At 48.7% G+C, this 26,460-nt stretch overlaps 1 protein-coding gene across 1 annotated transcript in view; it reads left to right on the top strand.

Annotated features, from left to right (window-relative positions):
• The window catches only part of TLL2 (tolloid like 2), a 148,121-nt gene extending 128,584 nt beyond the window's left edge, over nucleotides 1–19,537 (top strand). Inside the window, exons 16-21 of the mRNA XM_003255270.4 lie at nucleotides 1,168–1,348; nucleotides 7,025–7,150; nucleotides 9,299–9,426; nucleotides 12,260–12,473; nucleotides 15,744–15,994; nucleotides 17,818–19,537. Coding sequence (XP_003255318.2) covers nucleotides 1,168–1,348; nucleotides 7,025–7,150; nucleotides 9,299–9,426; nucleotides 12,260–12,473; nucleotides 15,744–15,994; nucleotides 17,818–17,952 — 1,035 coding nt within the window. The 3' untranslated portion in view covers nucleotides 17,953–19,537. The remainder of the gene's footprint in view (nucleotides 1–1,167; nucleotides 1,349–7,024; nucleotides 7,151–9,298; nucleotides 9,427–12,259; nucleotides 12,474–15,743; nucleotides 15,995–17,817) is intronic.
• The last annotated feature ends 6,923 nt before the right edge of the window (nucleotides 19,538–26,460 follow it).

Genomic DNA, 26,460 nt, shown 5'->3' on the forward strand with positions numbered 1-26,460 from the left:
TGCGCTAGCAGAATCTGGGGGAATGTTTTCTTCAGCAGTTTCAGCCACACGCCCTCTGCAGATAGAGCACCTCCAGCCCTCTTGTCGCTGATACATCCAAGGAGAATCAGGGCAAGAGTGGAGGAGGCAGATATTGGGGATGGGACGTGTCAGGACTGGGCTGTGAATCTGGGGAGCTGGTGTGCAGCTGAGACGAATAAAGGGGGTGAGGATCAGCTAAGGACAAGGAAGCTACAGACAGCCCGTTTCCTCTTTCGGGCAGTGATCATGGATGATCAAGTCAGTTGAGGTCCAGGCAGCGCCCTACAGCTGGAGTGCTAGTCAGGCATGCTTACGTCTGCACCTTAGGCTGGAGGGACACCCTGGGGCACACAAGCCATTCCTGAGACTCCCTCCCCACCCCAGCTGAGCTGGGGGTCTCACCCTGAGAATAGTACTGGTGTAGCTTTCACCTGATCAGGCCTTTGGGGTACTGGAAGGAGACCTCAGTGCTGATGACCCCAATACATGGAGGCCATGGTGCCCATGAGGGTGTGACCCCAAAGTGAATATTGTGCAGAAAAAAATAATCCTTGAAAGCAATTGATAAGACTCCTTAGCAGTGAAGTTCTTTTTAAGAAAAATCATTGCTACAGCAGGGAACATGAATTCTAGTCCTAGCTCCACCACTGCTGAGCTATGTGACTTCAGACAAATGTCTTTCCTCCTCTGAGCTTGTTTCCCTGCCTGAAAATGGAGTCAGATTCTGTCGGTGGTTTGCGGGTTTTTCCTCCTCCTCTTCCTCTTGCTTTTCCCTCCTCCTCCTCTTCTCCTTCTTTTCCTTCTCCTTCTAGCAGTGGGGCCCTTTCTTCAAGTAAAATTTCATGTGGAAGCCTGATATATAAAATAAATTAAAGCAAGGCTACAATTGTGGGGGTGCAGGTTTGGGAGCCCTGTGCTCTTGTGCCAGGTGATGGCACCCCCACAGAGCCTCAGTGGGAGAGCCAGGGGTCCTCCTGTGCCCTCTGGAGCTCATTCAAATAACCGGCGTAGCAAGAGTCAAGGGACCCCCCCCCCCGCACACACACATGGCAGGGTGAGGCACTCAGGAAGCAGGTGCAGCAGTGTGCTGGCGGTCTGGGGTGGGGACAGGGACACTGGGTAGCTCCCCATCGTGCTCCCTTGCAGGTCTGTAAGTATGACTTTGTAGAGGTGCGCAGCGGCCTGTCCCCCGAAGCCAAGCTGCACGGCAAGTTCTGCGGCTCTGAGACGCCCGAGGTCATCACCTCGCAGAGCAACAACATGCGCGTGGAGTTCAAGTCCGACAACACTGTCTCCAAGCGCGGCTTCAGGGCCCACTTCTTCTCAGGTATGCGGGTTCGGAGGTGAGGCTGATGCAGTGCGAGTGAGGCGGCTTTGCAGACTCCAGGCTCTGGGGTCCCTGGCCCCCTCCTCTCTCTCTGCTTGCTCCTGCATCCCTCCAGGTATGGCTGCCTTGGATGGGGCATGCCGGATCCAGGGTTTTTATATATCTGTTGGTGGCTGTGTTGGTTTCCTAGGGCTGCCATAACAAATTACCACAAACTGGTTGGTTTAACACAACAGAATCTTATTCTTACAGTTCTTGGGGCCAGAATTCCAAAATCCAGGTGTTCGCAGGGCCATGCTGCCTCGGAAGGTTCTAGGGCAGAATCCCTCCCTGCCTCTTCCTAGTCTGTGGTGGCTCCCAGCAGTCCTCGGCATTCCTTGCCTTGTAGCTACATCATCCTGATCTCTGTCTCCATCTTCACATGCCCTTCCTTCTTCTCTGGGTCTCTGTGTTCCCTCCTTTTCCTAGAAGGACTCCAGTCATTGGATTTAGGGTTGATCCTAAATCCAAGATGATTTCATCTCAAGATTCTTAACTAATACTTCTGCAGGACCCTATTTCCAAGTAAGATCACATTCTAAGGTTCCACATTGTATTAGTCTGTTTTCACAACATACCTGAGACTGAGTAATTGATAAAGAAAAAGAGGTTTAGGCCGGGCGTGGTGGCTCACGCCTGTAATCCCAGCACTTTGGGAGGCCGAGGCGGGCAGATCACTAGGTCAGGAGTTCTAGACCAGCCTGGCCAACATGGTGAAACCCCATCTCTACTAAAAATACAAAAAAAAAAAAAAAATTAGCTGGGCATGGTGATGTGTGCCTGTAATCCCAGCTACTGGCGAGGCTGAGGCAGGAGAATCACTTGAACACAGGAGGTGGAGGTTGCAGTGAGCCAAGATCGCTCCATGGCACTCCAGCCTGGGTAACAGAGCAAGACTCCATCTTGGGGCAAAAAAAGAAAAGAAAAAGATGTTTAATGGACTCACAGTTTCACATGGCTGGGGAAGCGTCACAATCATGGCAGAAGGCAAAGGCATATCTTACTTGGCTGCAGACAATAGAGAACGAGAGCCAAGTGAAGGGGGAAACCCCCTATAAAATAATCAGATCTTGTGAGACTTATTCACCACCACAAGAACAGTATGGGGGAAACTGCCTCCATGATTGAATTCTCTCCTACCGCGTTCCTCCCATAACACGTGGGAATTATGGGAGCTATAATTCAAGATGAGATTTCGGTAGGGACACAGCCAAACCATATCACATATGAACAGGAATTTTGGGAAGACACTACTAAACCCACTACAGCAGTACATTGGACCCTACTTCTCAAACTGAAGGCCATGAACCCTCAGGGCCAGTACAGCAGCTGTAGAAAAAGCCCGTTCTCCTTAGCATGGCATCTGGTGCTGGACACTGCCTTGGCTCACCTGTCCTGCCAGCCACATTCCCTCTGCAGGTGCCCCGTGCTCTGATCACAAATAATCCCCCCACTGTTCACCCACGCCATCACCTTCTACTCCTAAACCCCCATCCCATTCTGTCTTCATGCCCCCTGCCTGTGGCATTCCCTCTCCCTGGAATATCTTTCTTCCTTCCCTACTTAGGAAACTCCTACTTCAACCTGAAGACCACAGTGTCACTATCTGTAACATTCTCTGGCTTCCTCTTATTCCTCTATCTTAGTCCATTTTGTGCTGCTATCACAGAGTACCACAGACTAGGTAATTTATAGTGAACAGAAATGTATTTGGCTCATGAGTCTGGAGGCTGGGAAGTCCAAAATCAAGGGGGAACATCTGGCAAATGCCTTCTTGCTGTGTCATAACAAGGTGAAAGGCACCACATGGGTGAGAAAGAGCGGCAAGGGGGTCAAACTCATCCTTTATCAGGACCCCACTCCTGCAATAATGAGCTCTCATGACCTAATCACATTTAAGGGCCTCATCTCTCAACACTGTTGCATTGGGGATTAAGTTTATAACACATGAACTTTGGGGGACCCATTCAAACCATAGCACCCTCTTAGCACATTGATTATTCTTTCACCAGTATTCCCATAGCACTGTCTCCTTCCCTTCTATTAGGGCTCTTATCACTAGGGCCAGCTCCATGGGCCTGTGGCCTGTGCAATAGCACAGAGCCTGTTCTCAGAAGCCCCACACTAGTTTAAGGTTCTGTTGTCATCATCTTGAAATTCATGGCCGGGCATGGTGGCTCACGCCTGTAATTCCAGCACTTTGGGAGGCCGAGGCGGGTGGATCATGAGGTCAAGAGATTGAGACCATCCTGCCCAACATGGTGAAACCCCATCTCTACTAAAAATGCAAAAAATAAGCTGGGCGCGATGGCGCGTGCCTGTAGTCCCAGCTACTCAGGAGGCTAAGGCAGGAGAATCGCTTGAACCAGGGAGGTGGAGGTTGCAGTGAGCCGAGATTGCACCACTGCACTCCAGCCTGGGTGACAGAGCAAGATGCCATCTCAAAAAAAAAAAAAAGAAAAAAAAATTCATAATAGTGTTTGAACAAAGTTCAAATCTTGCGCTGAGCCTTGCAAATTGTGTAGCAGGTCTGCGTGTCACGTCATATTAGAGTGTGAGCTGTTTACAAGCAGGAACTGTACTTTGGTTATCTTTATAGTCTTAATGCTTCGCATAGAAACGACCCAATTATTTGTTGATTTTATAGATACCCAGAGTTCCATCTTCATGGGGTTTTTTTTTGGCAGTCTCTCATTGAGCAAGTCATGTTTTTTTTTTTGTTTTGAGTGTCTGCTGTGGGCACAGTACACTACTAGGCTCAGAGCTGTTGCCAGGAAAGTGACCCCAACCCCGGACAAGCTTACATGCCAGCTAGGGAGGCCAGGGATACACACCTTGCTAAGTCCCAGCCTGGAGCACTGTGGGGTTGGCTGGTGCAACAAGGGCTAAAAAAAATAGAATGCAAAAGAGAGGCCAGGCGCGGTGGCTCACGTCTGTAATCCCAGGACTTTGGGAAGCCGAGGTAGGTGGATCACCTGAGGTCTGGAGTTCGAGACCAGCCTGACCAACATGCAGAAACCCCGTCTTTGAAGAAGAGAAGCCCATGGTTGCCTGGAGCAGTGGGTGAAGACTTTTTGCAGGATTTGGGGTGGTCTAAGCCAGGTTTTAAGGGATGGAAGACATGGAGGTGGAGATAGGATGATTAGAGAGAAAGTAATCAGGGTCCCCAGTAGGGGAGGCAGTGTGAGCACAGGTTAAGGTCTCAACAGAGCACAGAGACAGAGATGAGATGGGCCTGCATGGAGCCCTGATCCATGCTGGGAAGCCAACGGCATGAGATGGGCCAAGCTGGAGAAAGCCAGGTCATGAGGGACCTTAAACGCTGGGCTAAAGGGTAGAGACCTGATGAAACAGGGAGGGGGACTGTTTGCAGGTTCCTGAGCGGGGGAAGCCTAAACTTGTCATCTGACCAAGCCACACCAGGCAGTGTGAAGCTGGGAGGGCCAGGTGGCTGGAGGACCAGGCCAGCAGGGTGGGCAGGAGCCACCTCAGAGGAGGATGTAGCAGAGCCTCACAGGCAGGGCAGCTCCACATTTGCAATAGGAAACCAGAGCACAGGGGAGAGGGTCAGGGCAGGGGTGAGGACCTGTGAATCATCTGCAGAAGGACTCAGAGGAAGGAAGGGAGAGAGGTGGGTCAGTGCTGGGTGTTGGGTGGCTTCATCTCTTTTGCATTCTTTTTTTTTTTTGAGACAGAGTGTCACTCTTGTTGTCCAGGCTGGAGTGCAATGGTGCAATCTCTGCTCACTGCAACCACCGCCTCCTGGCTTCAAGTGATTCTCCTGCCTCAGCCTCCTGAGTAGCTGGGATTACAAGCATGTGCCACCATGCCCAGCTAATTTTGTATTTTTAGTAGAGACGGGGTATCTTTATGTTGGTCAGGCTGGTCTCGAACTCTGGACCTCAGGTGATCCACCCACCTCGGCCTCCCAAAGTGCTGGGATTACAGACGTGAGCCACCGCACCTGGCCTCTCTTCTGCATTTTTTTCTTTTTCTTTTTTTTTTTTTTGAGATAGAGTCTAACTCTGTTGCCCAGGCTGGAGTGCAGTGGTGCAATCTCCGCTCACTGCAAGCTCCGCCTCCTGGGTTCACGCCATTCTCCTGCCTCAGCCTCCCGAGTAGCTGGGACTACAGGCGCCCGTCACCACGCCCGGCTAATTATTATTACTTTTTGTATTTTTAGTAGAGACAAGGTTTCACTGTGTTAGCTAGGATGGTCTCAATCTCCTGATCTCGTGATCCGCCTGCCTCGGCCTCCCAAAGCAAAGGGTCTTAAAGGGCTCTTAGTTGTCCAGATAACATAAGCAGGTGAAATACAGTGTTCAAGGAGACATTAACCGTGGTCAACAAGAGGATGTAGAGAGGGGAGAAAGACAGGGCTGACCCCTAAAGTCATTCTGGTGACGGCAGGGAAGCAGGGGAGGGAGGCTGATCTTCAGTAAATGCAGGAACAAGTTGGCTTAGGATAGGGCTGCATACAAGGACCACAAGTTTAACAAGGGCCAGCACTTGAGTTCTCACATAATAATTACACAGCTAACACCGTGGGCTGGATGCTGCTCTAATTAATTTACCCCTCCCAACAACCTGTGAAATGAGGATACCATTATTGTCTCCATTTTACAAGCGAGGCAACTGAGGCACAGAGGGCAGGAACTGCCCATGGCCACAAGGGCTGGAAGTGGTGCGGTAGGGCTGGCCCTCTGCTGTGTGTCCCCAACACTCAGCTGCTCCACGTGCAGAGGGCGGAGTGGAGTCGCGGCACTTGAGCCCAGGCCACAGAGGATGCTTGCTCACTGAGTGACCTTGATCACATTAGCCATTCTCAGTGTCAGTTTCCTTACTTGTTTTTGTTTTGTTTTGTTTTGTTTTGTTTTGTTTTGTTTTTGAGATGGAGTTTCGCTCTTGCTGCCCAGGCTGGAGTGCACGGGCGCGATCTCCGCTCACCGCAACCTCTGCCTCCCCGGTTCAAGCAATTCTCCTGCCTCAGCCTCCTGAGTAGCTGGGATTACAGGCATGCGCCACCACGCCCAGCTAATTTTTGTATTTTTAGTAGAGACAGGGTTTCTCCATGTTGGCCAGGCTGGTCTCAAACTCCCGACCTCAGGTGATCCACCCGCCTCGGCCTCCCAAAGTGCTGGGATTACAGGCATGAGCCACTATGCCTGGCCAGTTTCCTTACTTGTAGAGACTGGCAGATAGACAGCTCCCTCCTAAGGTTGGATGAGAATTAACTTAGATAATGCATAGAATGCTTGGGGCTGTGCCTGTTCCATAGCAAACACTCAGTAAGTGGGAATTACTGTTATTATTGTTACTGTTGTGATTAATACTAGCCTGTCCTTTAGGGAGCTCCTTGTTTTGAGCAGGGAGCAGGGGCAGAGAACATACATAAAGTATTTGGAGAATTCAACACATACCAGGGCCAAGTGCTTGGAAATTAAACAAGTACATACCCACGAAACCTGAGGTGAAGGTGCTTCCTGCTTCACTCCCCCAGTGAGGGAACAATCAGAGGGGGAAGGGGAGCAATCAGAGAGGCTTCCCAGAGGAGACCGCTTTTAAGTGGGATTCTGAGCCCTGAGGGACTTTCGCAAGTTGGCGGTTCCTCTTAGAAGAGTTCATTGATCTCCCCAGATAAGGACGAGTGTGCCAAGGACAACGGCGGGTGTCAGCATGAGTGCGTCAACACCTTCGGGAGCTACCTGTGCAGGTGCAGAAACGGCTACCGGCTCCACGATAACGGGCATGACTGCAAAGAGGGTGAGGCTGGACCTCCAGTGGTTGGGGGGCAGGCTGCCCTTCGCCGCACCCCATGCCCCTGTGTGCATGTGCACGAGTAAGGGGGTGCGGCGAGGAGCTCTTCCACCTTCTGAGCTGAGGCCCAGCAACTGCGTCCTTGTGGGAGAGTTTTCCCCAGGGCATCTCGCTCCTTCAGGAGGCACCTGGGGGCCTCAGGCGCTCTAGGCTGTTATTTTTGTAAGTGATTAAGCCTGCAGGCTCTGGAATCCAACTACCTAGGTCTAAATCCTGGCTCTGCCGTTCCCTAGCTGTGTGACCTTGGGCAAGCTATTTAACCTCTCTGAGCCTCAGTTTTTTCTTTGGTTAAAAGGGTCTAAACATACCTCCTTCTTAAAGTTTTCGTGAGGATTAAAAGAATGCCTAGAAAGTATTTCAGACTCTCTGACACATACTATGTCCTCAAATGTCAGTAAAGATCAGCCATTTATGTCTTTGTCATATATTAATTACCATATGCAGGTCCCATTGGAAAATAGGATTTGGGGAAAGCTTTGCTCCTTTCTCCATTCACTGTGGGGAATTCTTCAGGGCCAGGTGGCTTTTACTGTCCAGTCATTCTGGAAAAAGCCTTCCTTCTGTTCTTACCCTGCCCAGTGAAGGGAGTTTGAACATTTATGACAAACACACAGGCTTCCAGGCCTTGGCTCCAGCCATGGAACCCTGCAAAGGAAGTCAAGGGTGGAGGAAGATGTGGAAGACACACGCCCTGATCTCTGGAATAAACAGTCTGGAGTTAGGAGATTTGGCTGGGTGCCGCAGAGTCTGGTCAGGATCTGCCTAGAATGTTAAAGGAGGCGCTGGCACATCTTCAGGAGGAGGTGGCCACACTCCAAGCCCAGCCCTAGGGCATGGTCACAGGTGGCGGAGAGGCTGGGTGGGAGGCTGCTGGAAGAACCAAGCTGGGAAGGAACAGTCAAGCCCCTGTGAGATGGGCCAGAGCCAGGACCAGGCTTGCCTCCTGCAGCGTGGGAGAGGACAGGAGTCATGTCAACTCTCCCAAGGTCCCACCCCTGAATAGTGGCAGCGTTCATGTGAGTTGACCCCAAGGGCAGGGGGTGTCAGAGCAAACATCTCAGGAGCCGAGCAAATGTCCCAGGAGCCGAGCCACTGCCCCTTTGAGCACCTGTTCCCTGTGTGGCTGCAGAGCAGATGTAGCACTGAGCAGAGGCAAATCTCTTTGGAATGTCCTCGAAGCTGCTTCCTCCCCGTCCTCCTCCCGGCCCTCCTCACCTGTCTCTCCAGCTTCTTCAGTGTGGAGCCTCCGTGTCTGTGATACAGTCCACTGTGCTTTCTAAGCAGTGGTAGCACTGGCCTCAAAGCCAGGCAGGCCAGGTTCGAGCCCCAGCTCTGCCCCCTATCAGCAAGGCACTGACCCTCTCCAAACCTATTTTCTTATTTGGGAAGTGAGGAGGACTAAAAGAGAGGATGCATGGAAAATGCTGACCACAGTGCCCAACACAGAAGAAGAGAAATGCCAGCTATTGGCCAAGATGCCAGGCATTGAACAAGTTGTGGGACCACTCTTGGGAAATAGCACTGTAACCAGGACAAACTTGGTAGACTCCAAATAAAGCCACTTTGAAAAACTAAAAGAAGCTTATGGATGGATGATGAAGGAGACCTCTGTTAGCCAAGATGCCCTGAGCACTTACCATGGGCTGGCATGCCCTAAGCCTTTCCCATGCATTATCTCATTCGATCACATATCACCCTGACTAGAGTGGCACCCTTTTACAAATAAGGACACTGAAGCTTACATAAGAGCCTCAAGTCCCACAGATTGTAGGTGGTAGAACCAGGACATGGGCCAAGGCCCACCTGACCCCACTGCCAGTGCTTTTAACATATTTGCAAGGATAATTGCGATGTGGATAGGAATAGAAAGATAGCCTGGCCCCCGAGCCACAGCCAGGAAGGCAGAAAAGCCAGTGCAAGTAAACCAGCACATCCCTGAGCCAGGAGACACCTGATTCAGGATACCCCACCCCCACATTTGATAAAGACCCTGAGACAATTAGGAGAGAGGGGAGGAGACCCCCCTAGAATCCCTCTTGTGCTGCCCACAGTGAATGACTTCTCTCTCTGTATGTGTCCCCCTGCCATCCCCAGCTGGCTGTGCACACAAGATCAGCAGTGCAGAGGGGACCCTGACGAGCCCCAACTGGCCTGACAAATACCCCAGTCGGAGGGAGTGCACTTGGAACATCTCTTCGACTGCAGGCCACAGAGTGAAACTCGTGAGTCATTTTTGTAGTTTACTGAGAATGTGGACTTGAGTATCAGGCAGATGTGCGTTTGAGTGTCTGCTCTTCCACTTCCCAGCTCTGTAACTTGGAGGTTACTCAACATTTCCAGGCCTTAGTTTCATTATCTGGAAAACATGGGTACTAATGAAGCCTACTTCATCGGGCTGTTGTGCAGATTAAAAGAGACAACGCACAAAAGCTCTATAGGTCACACCTGGGCACAGTGGGACCAGCAGGAGGCGGCATCCACCACCCACATCTGCAGTGCTGTTTGAGATTCACTTGTTTCTAGTTTTAATTTTTTACAAGACAATACAGTCTCACAATCAAAAACAAGATGAATCAGTACAGGAGGTAGGAAATAGAAATCAAAAGACCCCAGAGCTCCCATTTCCACTCTAGAAATGACCACTCTAAACACATGGATCCTTCCAGAAATTTTCTGTGCACAATCATGACTGTCAGTGCACAGGGAAATATATATGTTTTTGTTACTCAAATTCCTCTAATAAAATCCCATTCGTAATTTTTCTACAACTTACTTTTTTTTCCCCATTAGTAATAGGAGACTAAGTTCTTTATGCAAATTCCCTCTTGAATTAAAATTTTTTCCCCAAGCCTTTATTTAAAGTCTTTTTCACGTATATGATGTGTGGTTTGCACAGTTATTTCAAAGGAGAGTTGAATCTCCTAGGAGTCTCATTTCTCAACCCCCAGGGACTCCCACACTTTGGAAAATAAAGAAACCCTTTTGCCAGCTGGAGAATGTATTGTACTTCAGGCAGACGGACATTTTTTAAATGGGTTTTTCTGACTGTAGAGGTAAGTAGGATTGACCCTATGAACTGTGGACGATAACTCAGGGAGAATGGAAGAGAACAGAGAGGGAGAAGTCCATGATCAATGGACTATGGCGCAGGGACTTGCAGCATGTTTATTGGTGAGAGCCGTGAGTGAGGAGCAGAAGAGGCGAATGGGCCCCCAGGGTGTCGAGGGGTGAAGACAGGGCCTCTGACCACAGGGTGCTCCCAGCGGGCAGTTCACATGCTGGGCTGCCCGTGGGGAAACTGCTGCTCTGCTAAGAGCGGCTGTCCCGGGTCAGCCTTGAATCTGGGTGAGGATGAACTGGAGAGTGCCTTAGGGACAGGCATTGCTTCTCCAAGACCGCCATCTGCTGGGAAATGTTCGCAATGGCAACATAGAGCCCCGAGGACCTCGGGGGAGGCTCCCTCTGGCGTTGGGAGCACGCAAACGCACAACGGGAAGCGTTTGCCCGAGGCTCATATGGGAAACGGATGGTGGATATACTGATTGCGCTCTTTTCGCTACCATAAAATGTGAGTTGAATACTTCTCAAGGAAGCTGGTGGTGTTCACTGCATGGGGATGGCGACAGGGCGCCCATGGACCTCCTGGGAGCTCCCTGCCTGCTGAGCCTAAGGCTCCCTTCCACTGCATGGCCGTCCTGGTGCCACTGCTCCCCTGTCCCGTGTCTCTACCCACCACTTTGGCCCCAGCGCTCCCTATCTCACAGGCGGGAGAGCTTTGCCCAAGTGCGTTAGTGTGTGGGAGTCATTCTTCTGAAAGCCTGCATTGCCATGCTGGTCCCGTTTCCCCCTCCCAACCTCCATCTCAGCGCTGCCAGGCCAGTACCGCTCTTTTGAATTGAATCCCCCCCTCCCCACCGGCCAACTAATGTCCTGTCTCCCTGCTCTGTCATTTGGTCCAAGTCTTCATCTAACACCGTCCCCGCTCACCTTATCCCATCTCCCTTGACGCTGGGGCTGCCATCAGTCGGCCATCTACCCAGCACCTGCATTCAGGGCTGAAATGCCTGGAATGGTGGGGCTCCCCTGGCCAGCATTAGGGGACCGTGCTTAGGGGGATCAGGGAGAAGTGAGGCAGCATAACCTGGTGATTGATAGCAGTGGGGGCTGGAGAAGGCTGGCTAGGGTCAAGTTCAGCTTCATCTGTCTTCAGCCGTGTGAGCTTGGGCAGGCCAGCCAGCTTCTCTAAGACTCATTTTCCCCTGCTGCATGTTGGAAATAACAATAGCTCTTCCTTCACAGCATCACCAGAAGTAAGTGAGAAAATGCCCATAAATGCTTGGCATGGAATAAACACTCAGTGAGTGTCAGCCACCATGAGGGTGCTGCCCGGAGCAGCATGCACCTCATACAACCTCACTAGTCATTTGTACTGAAGGATTGTGCAGCGGAGTGCACAGGTCAACAGCAGGGTCTCTGATGCCAGAGCACCAGATCATGGCCCAACTCTCAGTATGTGACCTTGGGCAAGTCATCTGACAGCGATGAGCCTCATTTTCCTCACCTGTAAAGCGGGGATTAGACACATCACAAGAGTGTAAAGATTAAATGAGGCAATACTTGTAAAGCAGTTAAAACAGCTGCCGACAGAGTGGGCACTCAGCCGTTGCTGGCTCTTAGCCGTAAGTGAGAGAGAAGCTGTGTGATGGGATGGAAGGAAGACAGATTTGGGCTGTGTAAAGCCTGGTTCTGTCGCTTAATGGCTGTCAAAATGTCAAGTATTTAATCTCTGAACCCCTGCTCTCTCATCTGCAGTGTGGTCATTGTAGCAATATCTCAAGTAACTACATAGGGCCACTTGCTGGACCAAAAGCAAGGCGGAGGTTGAGACCCTCTCCACAGATGTCCCCAGGCATCATCATGGCCACACACCCCCTACACAGCCAGCTGGACGTCTCCCTGCACTGCCTCGCCCCTTCCTCTCCCAGAACTGGAAAGGAGGCCCCCACCCCGCTGAACGTCAGGCCCTTGCCTTACTTTCTGCTCTTCTGTCCCCAGACCTTTAATGAGTTTGAGATCGAGCAGCACCAGGAATGTGCCTATGACCACCTGGAAATGTACGACGGGCCCGACAGCCTGGCCCCCATCCTGGGCCGTTTCTGCGGCAGCAAGAAACCAGACCCCACGGTGGCTTCCGGCAGCAGTATGTTTCTCAGGTTTTATTCGGATGCCTCAGTGCAGAGGACAGGCTTCCAGGCAGTGCACAGCACAGGTACCTGGGGTGGGACACTGGCTTCCAGTTGATGAGCACTTGGACAGGAGACAGAGAGATGGTGAAGGCAGGACAAGGACTGCCATTTATTCTGACTGGGGGAGGGCGAGGGGAGGAAGGTGCGTGATAAAATGTCCTATTAAAATGAAGCATCAAGCTGGGCACGGTGGCTCATGCCTGTAATCCCAGCACTTTGGGAGGCCGAGGCAGGCGGATCATCTGAGGTCAGGAGTTCGAGACCAGCCTGGGCAACACGGTGAAACCCCGTCTATACTAAAAGTACAAAATTAGCTGGGTATGGTGGTTGGTGCCTGTAATTCCAGCTACTCAGGAGGCTGAGGCAGGAGAATTGCTTGAACCTGGAGGCAGAGATTGCGGTGAGCCAAGATCGTGTCATTGCACTCCAACCTGGACGATAGAGTGAGACTTTGTCTCTAAAAAAATAAAAAAATAAAATGAAGCATCAGCAACCATAGGGAAAAGGGCCATCTTCTTTCAATATCCTTAATTGACACAATTTGAAATGGACAACCCTTTGTTAGTGCCCCATTTTTTCCTGCCTCCTTCTTTCCTTCCTTTCTTCCTCTCTTTTAAAAATATACTTTGGCTGGGCACGGTGGCTCACACCTGTAATCCCAGAACTTTGGGAGGCTGAGTGGGGAGGATTGCTTGAGCCCAGGAGTTCAAGACCTGCCAGGGCAAGATGGTCACACACCCCCTCCCCGCCATCTCTACAAAATAAAACTAGAAAACATAGCGAGGTGTGGTAGTCCCAGCTACCCGGGAGGCTGAAGCAGAAGAATCACTGGGGCCCAGGAGTTCAAAGCTTCGGTGAGCTCTGATCACGCCACTGCACTCCGGCCCGGGTATTTTGCTGGTCTATGAAGTCCAGAAGTTGGGTAACTGAGTGGTGAAAACAGCCCTTTTATTCCTGTAAGGACCACTTCTGGAAAGTGAAAAATGTTTCTGTTCCCCGTGATTTTTTCTTCCACTCAAAATGTAAATAGCACTATTAGGTCCTTTGGTAGGAAATGTATGCGCTTATAACTTATATTATCTACTTCGTTAAGTAGAAGAATGTCAAGAAGAAATCCGGCTCTGCTCTTTAGCCATTAAAATGTTACCACCTGGGACTAGTGCCCACGGAAGCAAATCTGACCCTTTGATCCTGATGTACAATTGTGTCCTTTGTCAGAACTGGTGACCACCCAAAGCCCACTCTGCTTCTGTAATGCTGAGTCTGAGCTCACGATCATGGGACCCTGTGATCCTTTTAACAGCCCCTAACTCCAGTTTTTTTTTTCAGTACCAGAAAATATAAACCAGGTCAAACAAAATGGCAACCAGCATCCTGAGGCAGTTCAGCCTCCCCTTGCACAGCAGAAAACACTGCATGGTTTGTTGAACCCTGTCAAACTCCCTGAGGAGTTCTAGCTTCTAGTTCTAGCTTCCCCCAGGGAAGTTTAAAAGCCCTCTTGTCCCTGCAGATAGAGACCAGGAAGAACATAGGTGCTTCAGGGCCCCGGCAGGAAATGGGGGCACATTCAGAGTCATTATTTGAGGAGAAGTTAATAAAGAGACAGGTTACAAAGGGGTGGGAGAGTATGGGACACCGTAGGACAGCGAAGCCACCAGAGCTAGGAACTGCAACTCCAGACCCAGAGGATGAGATGGGGGAGCAGTTCCCGGAAGCTGGAGACAGAAAGGGCTGCATGCAGAGACCCTCTGGCTGCAACTGTGACCTAAGTGGAAGAAAAGCTGTGGCAATCAGGGGACTAAATACCCTGGCCTCTCTCTCCTCGCTCCCTCTGATCTGCTGGGGCTCCCCATGGCTGAACCTGCAGCAGAAGGCACGGGGGTCATTGATGTAGGCCAGGGGTCTGCCTCACGGGGCCCAGGCAGGTGGGGAGAGTGGGGGCGTCCGACGGGATGGAGGGGAGGTGTCCCGCCCTGCTCTGTGCTCATTTCATGACCACCCAGCTCTCAGGAATTTGAAATTTCCCAAAGACAGGTTAGACCTGTAAGACATTCTAAGCCAGAGCTAACACAGGACTCAGAATGGTCAGTCAGACAGGACTGGGGCCAGGCAGGGCGTGGAGCTCCAGCAGGGCCTAGGAGTGTTAGCAGCCGGGCGGCCCAGAATCTACAACAGCATTTGCCTGGGCCCCTCGGGGCATGGAGCACTTGGGGGAGGGGCCGTGCAAGAATTTCTGGTGCTTGCTAATCTAGACCAGTCTTATCAATCTATTTTATTTATTTATTTATTTACCTTTTTTTTTTTTTTTGAGATGGAGTTTTGCTCTGTGGCCCAGGCTGGAGTGCAGTGGCACAATCTCAGTTCACTGCAACCTCCACCTCCCAGGTTCAAGAGATTCTCCTGCCTCAGCCTCCTGAGTAGCTAGGATTACAGGCGCCCACCACTCCACCTGGCTAATTTTGTATTTTCAGTAGAGACGGGGTTTCACCATGTTGGCCAGGCTGGTCGCAAACTCCTGACCTCAAGTGATCCACCCGTCTCGGCCTCCCAAAATGTCGGGATTACAGGCGTGAGCCACTGCGCCTGGCCAATATCCATTTTATTTTATGTGGGCTTAAGTGGTACTATATATAGGACCAGGGCCAACCAGAGTTACTGTCCTTGTATAATTAAAAAAACCCAGAAACAAAGGCTACAGAATACAAGCCCAGAGCCTGAGGTGCAGCTCACCTGTGACACCCACAGGACCTCAAAGTTGGCTGATAGTCAATGCCCTCAAATGCAAAAACCAGTTAATTAGGGTCTGAAGAAGTTTCCAGGGTTGAGAGCTTACCCGCGGTTCCTATGTGCTTTTATCGCCCTCTATTGGCAGAAATGACAAATTACAGTCAGTCGGTGGGGCGAGTGTGAGCCCTTCTTAGATGCATCCAACACTTCCAGGGCAAATAGATCCACCCACATCCCAGCGACCAGTCAGGAGAACCATCCATTGGCTCCATGTCTCCATAACCGGAAAAAGCAAAAAGCAGCCAACTCTTTTCAATGGCATGCTCACGTATTCTCAAGCTGGGAACAGGAGACCTTGGCTTGTGAGGGCCACTTTGCACCCCCGAGGGAGCCCTGACCTGGGAGCCAGGGGCCTCTGTGTACTCCTCCATCAAATGGGGTGACGAGACTACCTGGCCTCTCCTGTCAGGCACGCACCAGGCTCTGTAGAGAAAACTGAGCAGACGCAGGCGGGAGGCACGAGGGTGTCTTGTGCTGAGGGAACATCTCCTTTGTCTCTGCTCCAGAGTGCGGGGGCAGGCTGAAGGCTGAAGTGCAGACCAAAGAGCTCTATTCCCATGCCCAGTTTGGGGACAACAACTACCCGAGCCAGGCCCACTGTGACTGGGTGATCGTGGCAGAGGACGGCTACGGCGTGGAGCTGACATTCCGGACCTTTGAGGTTGAGGAGGAGGCCGACTGCGGCTACGACTACCTGGAAGCCTACGACGGCTACGACAGCTCAGCGCCCAGGCTCGGCCGCTTCTGTGGCTCTGGGGTGAGTCCCGGAGACGCTGGGGCCGGGGCAGTGTGATGATTCACAGCATGAGTTGTGGAGTCAGACACACCCAGGTTTCAGTCCTGGCCACCTCCTCCACTTAGGAGCAATGGCGAAGAGGCACGTTCTGCAGAAGTGGAGTGGGAAGCGGGAGAACTGTCAGGGAGGAGGTTCGGAGGCAGCCAGGGACCAGTCCTTGAAGGCCCCTTACTGAGGCCAGCCATGGAAGAGCACTTTTCCTTTTGGGACTTTCCCCTATTTTTGCAAGGGCTTTCCCTCTCCCCTCTTTTTTTTTTTTTTTTTCCGAGACAGAGTCTTGCTGTGTTGTCCAGGCTGGATCTCAGCTCACTGCAACCTCTGCCTCCTGAGTTCAAGCAATTCTCCTGCCTCAGCCTCCCAAGTAGCTGGGATTACAGGCATGTGCCACCACGCCCACCTAATTTTTGTATTTTCAGTAGAGACAGGGTTTCACCATGTTGGTCAGGCTGGTCTTGAACTCCTGACCTCAAGCTCCTGATCCACCTGCCTCAGCCTCCCAAAGTGCTGGGACTACAGGCGTGAGCCACCATGCACAGCCGCTCTCCTCCATTTTTATTTGGCCTTCAGGCTTTAAAAATATTTAATTATGCTTTTATATATTTCTTATATTCACATTTCTCTCCTCAAGCAAAACCAAATGACTATGAAAATTACAAGTCACTTACTATACACACAACAGTTGTGCTCAAGGTCATTATCAATGTTCTCATTATTGACTTTTTTAGTGGGCCTATTGTGTTTGCTGTTTCTCCAGCACCCGACATAGGGCTTGGCATATAGTTGGGGCTTGGCGGGAGTTTGTGCACTGGCCAGTACAGTGTCCCGGTCACTCCCCTGGCTGCACCGCACTGCACACTGCCCATACTGGGCACCAGCCCCCTCCTTTCTGCTGCCTCCAGGCCTGGTCGCTCAAGCTTCTTTGCTATTGGCTGGACTTATATCACATCATTTTTGAGTCACCAGTGCTCCTTGTGCTAAACAGAAACTCAAATTGGCATTTATATTTCTTTGAATAATTCCCTTCATCTTCTTTCACCCTCTAAAAAAGGAAGAATGACAAAGTGGCACTTAACCAATACACTGCCTTTGATAAAATCTTTCAAACTGTGGGGTCTGTGGAAAGGAACCCCTCGGAGGTTCCTGAGCAGTTAACTGTGGGGGAGCCCACTTTGGCTCCGCTAGAACCTCGCAGGCAACAGCCTTGGAATGTGGCTCCCATTCACAGACCACCTGGCAAAACCTTTCTGACCAATGTGGTGGCTCCATCCCATTTTTTTGTCCTTGGACGGGGCAGAGGCCTGAACCATGGTCTTTGTTTCAGGTCTCCTGGGAGACACATCACAATGATGACCCTGGAGCTCGGTGATTCATGGTGCATCCTTTACTGTCAGAAGGACCTAAGCTTGGGTCCCGCCTACCTGCGAGAACTTGAGTCTCAGTTTCCTGAAGTGAAAAATGGGGATAGTACCTGCCTTATAAGGTTGCTGTAAAGTTCACATAAGATCTGGAATTGTCTAGTGCAGCACCTGACCCACCTGCGTACTTAATAGATTCTATATGAGCTATGCACCTAGGATCATCTTTGGAAGAGCAGGGCCTGCAAAGCTCCCTGGAGCAGAATTTGCAATGTTTTCTTTTGAAAAGGAGCTTGTTTGGATGCCCTTCAGAGTCTCTGGTACCAGGGACACATCCTGTGTCCTTGCATAAGATCCTGTCCCATCCTCCTCATTTTCAACTCCAATCACAGCGAAAGTCCTTCTCATTTCCCTTTCTTCTTTCCTCAGCCATTAGAAGAAATCTACTCTGCAGGCGATTCCCTGATGATTCGATTCCACACAGATGACACCATCAACAAGAAAGGCTTTCATGCCCGATACACCAGCACCAAGTTCCAGGATGCCCTGCACATGAAGAAATAGTGCTGATGTTCTTGAAAGACAGAAACTGAGAATGTTGTTTTGTTTTGTTTTTTACAACAACAGCACCTTGAAAATCTGCCCTAAAACAGTGTACAGTATTTTTCTCAAACAAAAACTCAGAATCCAGCCTTAGAGGTATATATTTGAATGAAAGTCATGTAAGTTTGGCCAACAAGGTGGAGAGAAAATGTTCTTTTGCTTCTGTCTGCAATGTTATCACTCATGAACTGTTGAAATCTTAAAGATTTGGATTGAAGTCACTGACCATTCAAGCTATGCTTGTTCATACCTATTCTCCTTGTCCCTTGCTCCTATGTGGCAAAAGGCCAGCCTTGGGGTTGGCCGTTCCTCTGATCTGGACTTGTTTGCAAAGGTGCCAGGCTGTCTTCTGTCTATGTTGGGCATAAGGGATGAAAGCTTAGCCGAGACTAATGTGTGGCTCACAGCTTTGGCTGGAATCATTTTCTTTCTCTCTGCCAGGGACATGTCAACCAAGAAACCTGAAAATATGGATGGATGTCAGGACTAAAAAAGGCATCACAGTGAGCAGTGAGCACAGAGGGAGTTTCGAGTATAAGAATCATTGTCATGAAGTTAGGAGACCACAAAGCCATTTCTCAGAGTCATTCGCTCTCCTTGTCCCTTTGGTTTCCCCCCTTGCCTAATTGCAGTGGGGGCTAAGGCATCCATTATGAATACAGCAGAACATTTGCTGGCGAGAGTCCTGTCTGCTGAGAAGACAATATTGTGGCTCGTCCTGATATTTTTTCATTCATTGACTTTGAGAAGACTCCACCTGTGCTTGGAATTCCAAGGGCTTCGAAGAACATTTCTTCTTTTAGCTTTGGATGCACTTGCCGTGGCACACCTGGACTCCTTGACATCCAATTCAAACTGCATTTGCAAAATGTGCAAAGACATAAGGGACCAATTCAGGTCCCTTATGGGGTGAACACTGTTGAAGACTGGTTAATTATAAGGTCTGTAAGAATCATCGCCTTGTGGAACAAGTCAATCAGCGACTAGCTTCCTGTAGCCAATCAGGTTAAAGAGTGCGTTGGTAACTTTGCTCCGATTGACTAGTATTCAATCCCCAACTTGCAATCAGAATTCATAACACTTGGCACTTGTTCTAGAGAAGTGTAGAAGATGATGTTTACATAATTTTAGCACCTCAAGGTATAATTTAAACAGTGAGGTAGTTTTGAATGGCATTTCATTAAGGCATCTATGGGCATTATGAGCTAAAAGCTGTGGTATGTTAGCTTTAAAAGAGTATTTATGTTGGAATAATTTTTAAATAATGTTTACATAACTGTAAGTCCTGTTTGGTTGGTGTTGGACGCAGGGCAACACATGAGTGTTTTTGGTTAGAGCCAAGATAGCTCCCATGCTCCAGAATTCCTTTGGGATGAATCAGCATCATTTTAGACAAAATATCTGTAAAAGGTGAAAGGTTATATTTTTTACAGATCAGAATATGGCACCAGAGGACTGTGTCTCATTAAAGTGATTGCTGGGAGCAAAAACTAGAATGATACAAAGAAAGGTCAGAGAAATGCATGGGAATATTTTTTCCTTAAAACAGAAAAAAATTAAAGTATTATTAATAATATATGTCTGTATATATGTATGTATGTAAAAGATCAGCTGTCAAAGCCTTAATCAATGCAGTGTGGAAAATGCCAACCCCTGGTCCTCGCTTTACTGTGGGCCCTGCAGGACTGGCTCTCCATTTCCTGCCTCTCCATTCACCAAGCTCTGTTTTGGCCTTTCTCGGCCCTGGACTGAGGCTCAGCCTACACGCTCATACTGTGCATATGGCAGACCCTGCCCAGCGTGCGCTTTGATACGGCAAATGGAGCAGCTGACTTCATGGCTCCAATCCCACCTGCCTGTTAGGGTAGATTCCATTTATCTGATTTTTGTACTTTCTGAGGTTTTATTTGGTCTCATCTTGTCTATGAGAGTTGAAACTGGAAATGGGATACCTAAAATGGGTGTTATGGTTCTTTCTCCAAGGAAATAAAAATTCTGCAGTTTTAACCTTTAGAAGTCTAAGCAAAATTAACAAATTTCATAGAAAAGTGGGATGGAGTCAGAAACAGAGTTGGTGCTGCTCAGCCGGACAGTGAAACAATGATACTTCTTTTTATCTCTTTAGTATGAACATTTTCAAAAACACACAGCTTCAACAATTGTCACCATATGGCCAATTTGCAACAATGGGACTCCTATGAAAAACCTTTATTTAGGCCTTCTGTGTGACGTATCTGCAGAAAAGAGAAGCTCTGATTCAGCTGGGGCTAGCTGGGCCGTTCCTCTGGAAGCCCACACTTGTGGGGACTTGGGCCTGACACAAGTTCTTGCAAAGAAACTAGAGGCTGGCTTCACTAGAGAGAGTCCATTCAGCAGAAAGACCCAGGCCTCTGCCTTGGTGCTTCCCATTGCTCAGTGATCTGCCTGCAAGCATCCCCAGAAGCAAACAACGGAGGTAGAAGATATCGCTGCAGCCTGCTTTGTGCTTTAATTGGGTACCAAACTTTGGGGATGACAATGAGTTGCAAGAATAGTTTTAGTTCAGAGAATTGTCTAGGACAACAGGCTAATGAAGGATTTGGGGTCTGGGTTTTTAGCCTGGCTCCGTTCTGGTGTAACCTGGTCTAGCAAAAGCTAAGCCTGGATTGCAGGGCAGGAAAAAATCTGGAATTAACTTTAGCCAGTGGAATTTCTTCAAACTGAGAAAGAGAGGCTGTTCATTGATCCACTATTCCCTCTATTTTCCTCTAAGGTAAATATTTAGCGGTATTTACCTGTAAGGTGCAGTTTCTTCTCTATTTCTATTTTACAATTTCTCTCTAAAGCAAGCTTGTCCAACCCTTGGCCCAGGACGGCTTTGAATATGGCCCGACACAAATTCGTAAACTTTTTAAAAAACATTCTAAGATTCTTTTTGTGATTTTTTTTTTCTCATCAGCTATCATTAGTGTATTTTATGTGTGGCCCAAGATAATTCTTCTTCCAGTGTGGCCCAGGGAAGCCAAACGATGGGACACCCCTGCTGTAAAGTTTCATGTCACTCACGAATTGCTCAGCTGATTTAAATAATTTGTAAAATCCTGCTAACTAGCAAATTCACATTGAGATTTTCTACTGATTGGGTCCCTTTGATAGCTTTCAGAGTGGTATTGTTAGCGTTCCATTTGTGAACGAATGTTCCCTTGGCTTTAGCAGATGTTTTTAGAGTTTCTTTTGTAGACCGAACTTCTGAACAGTAATCCCAAATGCCTAAAAGTTTTCTTTGTAAAAAGGAAAACTGTTTTAAGTATTATATGTAAACATATGGGTATTTTTTATTTTGTGTAATTTTACATTTCTTGAAATGATGTCAGTTTCAAAGAGAAAGTGGAGAGGACCTAACATATGTCTCTACCTAGAAAGGATGGTTTCATTAAAGAATGTGGATTTATTGATGTGTCTTGGGTTTGTATTGCTAATTCAGACCAGATGCGTCCTTTTAGTGGTAGTTTTCTCCAATATCACAAGAGCTTGGGAGAGAGTACTAAAAGGGGGCCCTTCTCTACAGCCTTCCACTCTCTGGTTAGTACCCAAGTACTCCAGAACAGGGTTCACTAATGGACCCAGAAAGTCATGAGCAAAGCTAAAGATGGCTTTCAAATTTGTTCCCTTTCTTACACCAAAACAAGCTGAAAATCTTACAACCTAATTGTGAAGATGTCTGCTGCCAAAACCATCCAGATGTGGTAGACATCTTCCATTTGCCCCTCAGCTCCCATCGCCACCCTCCTCTATCTGGACATGTGTCTGAGGACTACATCTGACACCCAAGACTGAAGGTCATGGCTCCCAGTAGGTGAACACTCCCCTCCCCAGTGGGAGCCCTGGAAGTTCCTCCTTCCACTTGCCACTTCAGGCTTAGGGGTGGTAATGACACCCTGCTTGTCTAACCCCCAAGGGAAACCTTTATAGGGAGTCATTTTTATAAACCCTTTTCGAATGTAGTAATGAGTGTACATTACTTGTCTCCTGCAGGGAAGCTGACTGATACAGGGTTATTTCTGACACAAAGACAGGGACTCCATCTGATAAAGGACACCCTCTTCAGGTTGATTAGATGAAGAGGCTTTGGGGTATGTTTGGAGTTTTGTGGGTTATATTACAGAAGGGTAATTATACAACTGGGTTTTTAGAAGCACTCAGATTGCTCTCAATGCAAAATCCTTTAACACATGCAGTTGTTTTGTGCTATACATAGTCTCAAGATTTTATGACTTTTCTGCCCATTTGCAGTCACCAATTACATAGAGATGATAGATAGATGATTGATAGATGATAAATAGATGATATAGGTAGATAGGTAGATAGATGATAGAAAGAAAAAGAAAAAGAAAGACAAAGAGACAAAGAACGAAAGAAGAAAGAATGAAAGAAAGAGAAAGGAAGAAAGAAAGAGAAAGAAAGAAAGAAAGCCATAGATCTTCAGCAAGGTTTATCTTCTGTACCTAACAGTGAGTCCCAGTGGTGCAAGGGTATGAATGCTGGTATATCAGTCAGCATAGCCTAGCTTATGCTGCAACAACTATCCCCCAAATCTCAGGGGCTTTACATAAGATTTATTTCTTGTCCACACTACACATTCATTTCTGGTCATCTGGAAACTCTTCCATATCATCCTCAGTCAGGACCAGACTGATGAAGCAGCAGCATCAGAACATTGCTGGGTTTTATAATACAGGGAAAGAAAGGGTGGCACAGGACACACTGGCTCTTAAAACTGCCTGGAAATGATATATTATTTCTACTCATTTCATTGATCACAGCAAGTCACATGGATGTCCTTAACTTCATGACAAGAACAAAGCAAACTAGCAACATTGGTGGGCAGCAGTAATGACTCTCACGTGTGACATTTGTAGATAGGAAAATGACTATAATTCTTCTGTTTGTTCTAAAATTTCACTTTATCCCTACCTTATTATTAACATTTTAGATAAAGATTTCTAAAAATTAGAACAAGGCCACCACAACAATGTTTGTATACCCACAAAATTCATATATTGAAATCCCAGCCCCCCACGTAATAGTATTGAGAGGTGGGGGCTTTGGGACGTAATTAGGTTATGAGGCTCCAGAGAGATCCCTCAGCCTCCATGTGAGGACACAGACAGAGGACAGCTGCCTAGGAACTGGAAGCAGGCCCTCACCAGACACTGAATCTCCTGTCACCTTGATCTTGGACTTCCCAGCCCCCAGAACTGTGATAAATAACTTTCTGTTGCTTATAAGCCACTTGGTCTGTGGTGCTCTGTTTTAGCATCCCAAACGGACTAAGACAGCCACCTGTCATTTAGAATGGTCCAGCTTTTTAAGCTGACCAGTTGTTGCAGGGAAGACCATCCATGTGATTGGGCTTGTACAAATTTAAATGGTGACAAAATATAAATGATCCGAGATTCTCAGAGTTGGTGGCCCCAATCTTTCACCCACTAAGGACATTCCATCTATGGTTTCTAAGGAGATGATTCTCAGGCCCAACTTCCAAAGAAGGAGAGTTTACTCACTTCATCCATTTCTTCTCCTTTAGGTAACTGCCAAATTCATTTTGCAGAACCACCTCTTCTTCCATTGGAGGGACCCTCACTGGGGGGACTGTTAGCCAGGTGGTACATCATCCTTGGCCATATGAACCAAGCCAGACCAACCAAATCCTCTTCCTGGGACTGGAGTCCTGATCAGAGAGGCAAAAGGGCTGAGATATTTTGGAGCTCAGTTTCCCTGGAAGGACACCTCCAAAAGACTGTCTGGGAGTTGCTGCTGCTGAAGGTTTGGGAGCAACCTCACTCTGTCTTTCCAGAGCCTGGTTCTCTAGCCCTCTCTCCTTTCTGAGAGCTCCACTATACCCAGTCAATAAATTCTCCTGTATTGTATTGTATTGTATTGTATTGTATTGTATTGTATTGTATTGTATTGTATTGTATTTTGTATTGTATTTTGAGATGGAGTCTTGCTCTGTCACCCAGGCTGGAGTGCAATGCATGATCTTGGCTCACTGCAACCTCCGCCTCCCAGGTTCAAGAAATTCTCCTGCCTCAGCCTCCTGAGTAGCTGGGATTACAGGCATGTGCCACCATGCCCAGATAATTTTTGTATTTTTAGTAGAGATGGGGTTTCGCCATGTTGGCCAGGCTGTTCTCGAACTCCTGACCTCAGGTGATCCACCCGCCTAGGCCTCTCAAAGTGTTGGGATTACAGGTGTGAGCCACTGTGCCCGGCCAAATTTTCGTTTCTAAAAAATTAAGCAGAGTCTGGTTTTGATGCTTGTGACTGGGCAATCATGACTGATGGACACTTAGGCAGGGGTACCACTTGCCTGAAGATGTCAACAGTTCTTCTAAAGAGATAATGTGTCCATCAGAAGGCAGAGTTATGGATCAGTGGATGCACAGCAAACAAAAGTGCCAAAAAGGACCTCAATGGCCCTCCCCATCCACAAACAGCCTTGCCAGAGAGTGCTGGGGTCATAAACTGGAGTTCTGTGGTCCAGGTTGATTCTACACCAGTCAAGGAAAATTAAAAGCATCACTTGTACGAGCTGTGCTGATTCAAGTAGTCTAATTGCTGTAAATTGTATCATCCCCGCTTTGTAGATTAAGACTCAGAATGGAAGAAGTTATTTCACTTGCCTAAAACCATGCAGCTTCCAGTAGGGCAGCTGTGGCTCTAAACAGAGGTCTCTCTAGACCATGTTGTCACCAGTAGGTTCAGTTTAGGCTGTCACTGTGGAGTCTTGGAAACTGGAAGCCCACGAGGCAGAGGCCACATTGGTCTTGTTTAGGATAGCATCAGTGTCTGCCATGTTGCAGGTGGCTGATTACCACAGTCTGAGAACTGATTAGAACAGCAGCTATTACCCCTGACTGCTCACTAGCATCTCCTGGGGATGCCCCTGCCTCACTCTGATCAATTAAGTCAGAGTCTCTGGGGGCAGATTCTAGGCATCAAGAGTTTTTATAACCAGCCCCCTACCACCACCTAGGTAATTCAGGTATGCAACCAGGATGGAAGAACCACCTGATTAAAGGCAATCTGGTCTCCACTGTGCCACTAAACTGCTCTTGTCAAGGCCCACCAGCAACCCCCCATACTGGGAATCAGAAGGCTCTTCTGACCTCTTCGGAGGCTACCTCTCAGCAGCAGTTGATACAATTAACCAACATCCACTCCCCTTCTTGAATCAAATTTCTTTCCTGTGACCCCCAAACTTCTCTGATTTTCCTGCCTCACTCAACTCTCCTTGCTAGTGACACCCCCTCTTGCAGGCTGCTAAATGTCTGTGAACCCCTGGCAGCTGTCCTGGCCCTCTGCCCTGTCTACCTGCTCATGCATGCCGGTGGCTTTAAAACCATCCACAGGCCGGCCACTCCCAAACGGACGTCTTCAGCCCCAGATCCCCTTTATCCAATCGCCTACTTGGCACCTACATTTGGACAGCCCCTAGGCTACTCAGGTGTAAGGGCAATCTGTTTCCCCAGTATTACCTGCCTAAGCCAATAGTGTCTCTATTTTTGTTAGTCAAGCCCCAAACCCAGGAGTTGGCTTTATTCTTCTCTTTCCCTCACCTCTCCCTTCCCCTGCCCCATATTTTTTTCATCATCAAATCCCAGCGGCTCCACCTCCGCAGTAAGTCGCACACTCATTCACTGCTCTCTTCCTACAGCAGCCACCTTCATCGCTCACCTGGACTCCACTAGCCAGCCACCTGCTTCCACTCTCTTCCCCTGTAATCTTCGCTCCGCAGAGAAGCCCTAGCAATCCTGGTCACCAGCAATTACATCATGCATCTCTCCCACTGAAAAACCCTTGGGAAAGGCTCTAAGGATGAAAATCTTACCATGCCCTTCCATGCCGCATCAAAAGGGCTCAAACTCACTCCGTCCTTAGCCCCTTCTGGGCTCACTCCCTGGTTTATGTTGCTCCAGCCAACCGGCCTCCTTCCGGTTCTGCGAGTGCATCGAGATTGCAGGGCTTAGCATTTGCTGTGGCTTCTGCCTGGGACTCTCCTCCCTCAACCCTTCACATGTCTGCCCTCTTCTCATCTTTCATGCACAGCTTCAGTGCCATCTCCCAGAGTCATCTAAAGCAATGGCCTTTTCTGTCACTTGAGTCGCCCTCTCCTTACACTCCTATCTGCTCCTCTCACAGTGGTTTTCATTTCAATGGCCAAATTATTGGTTTAATTCTGTTGTTTTATTAGCAACTCATTCACCATTTTAAAGAGGCAAATCCCTAACAGGGAAATTGTAAGTTACAAAGCAGCCCAAGTCCATGGCTTCCTCCAGGTCTAGAGAGCTTCCCACCCAAAATACAAAAACAGGGGGTGAGGCCAAACTCACACCAGGCAGCTCATCGTCCAGTGAGTGCAGCACCTCGTGGTGGCTGGAGCCCCCAGCAGTGTGACTCCCGCAACAGAATGGACCCCCACCCCTC

The sequence above is a fragment of the Nomascus leucogenys genome, chromosome 3, assembly GCF_006542625.1.
Source record: "Nomascus leucogenys isolate Asia chromosome 3, Asia_NLE_v1, whole genome shotgun sequence".
Lineage (NCBI taxonomy): Eukaryota > Metazoa > Chordata > Mammalia > Primates > Hylobatidae > Nomascus > Nomascus leucogenys.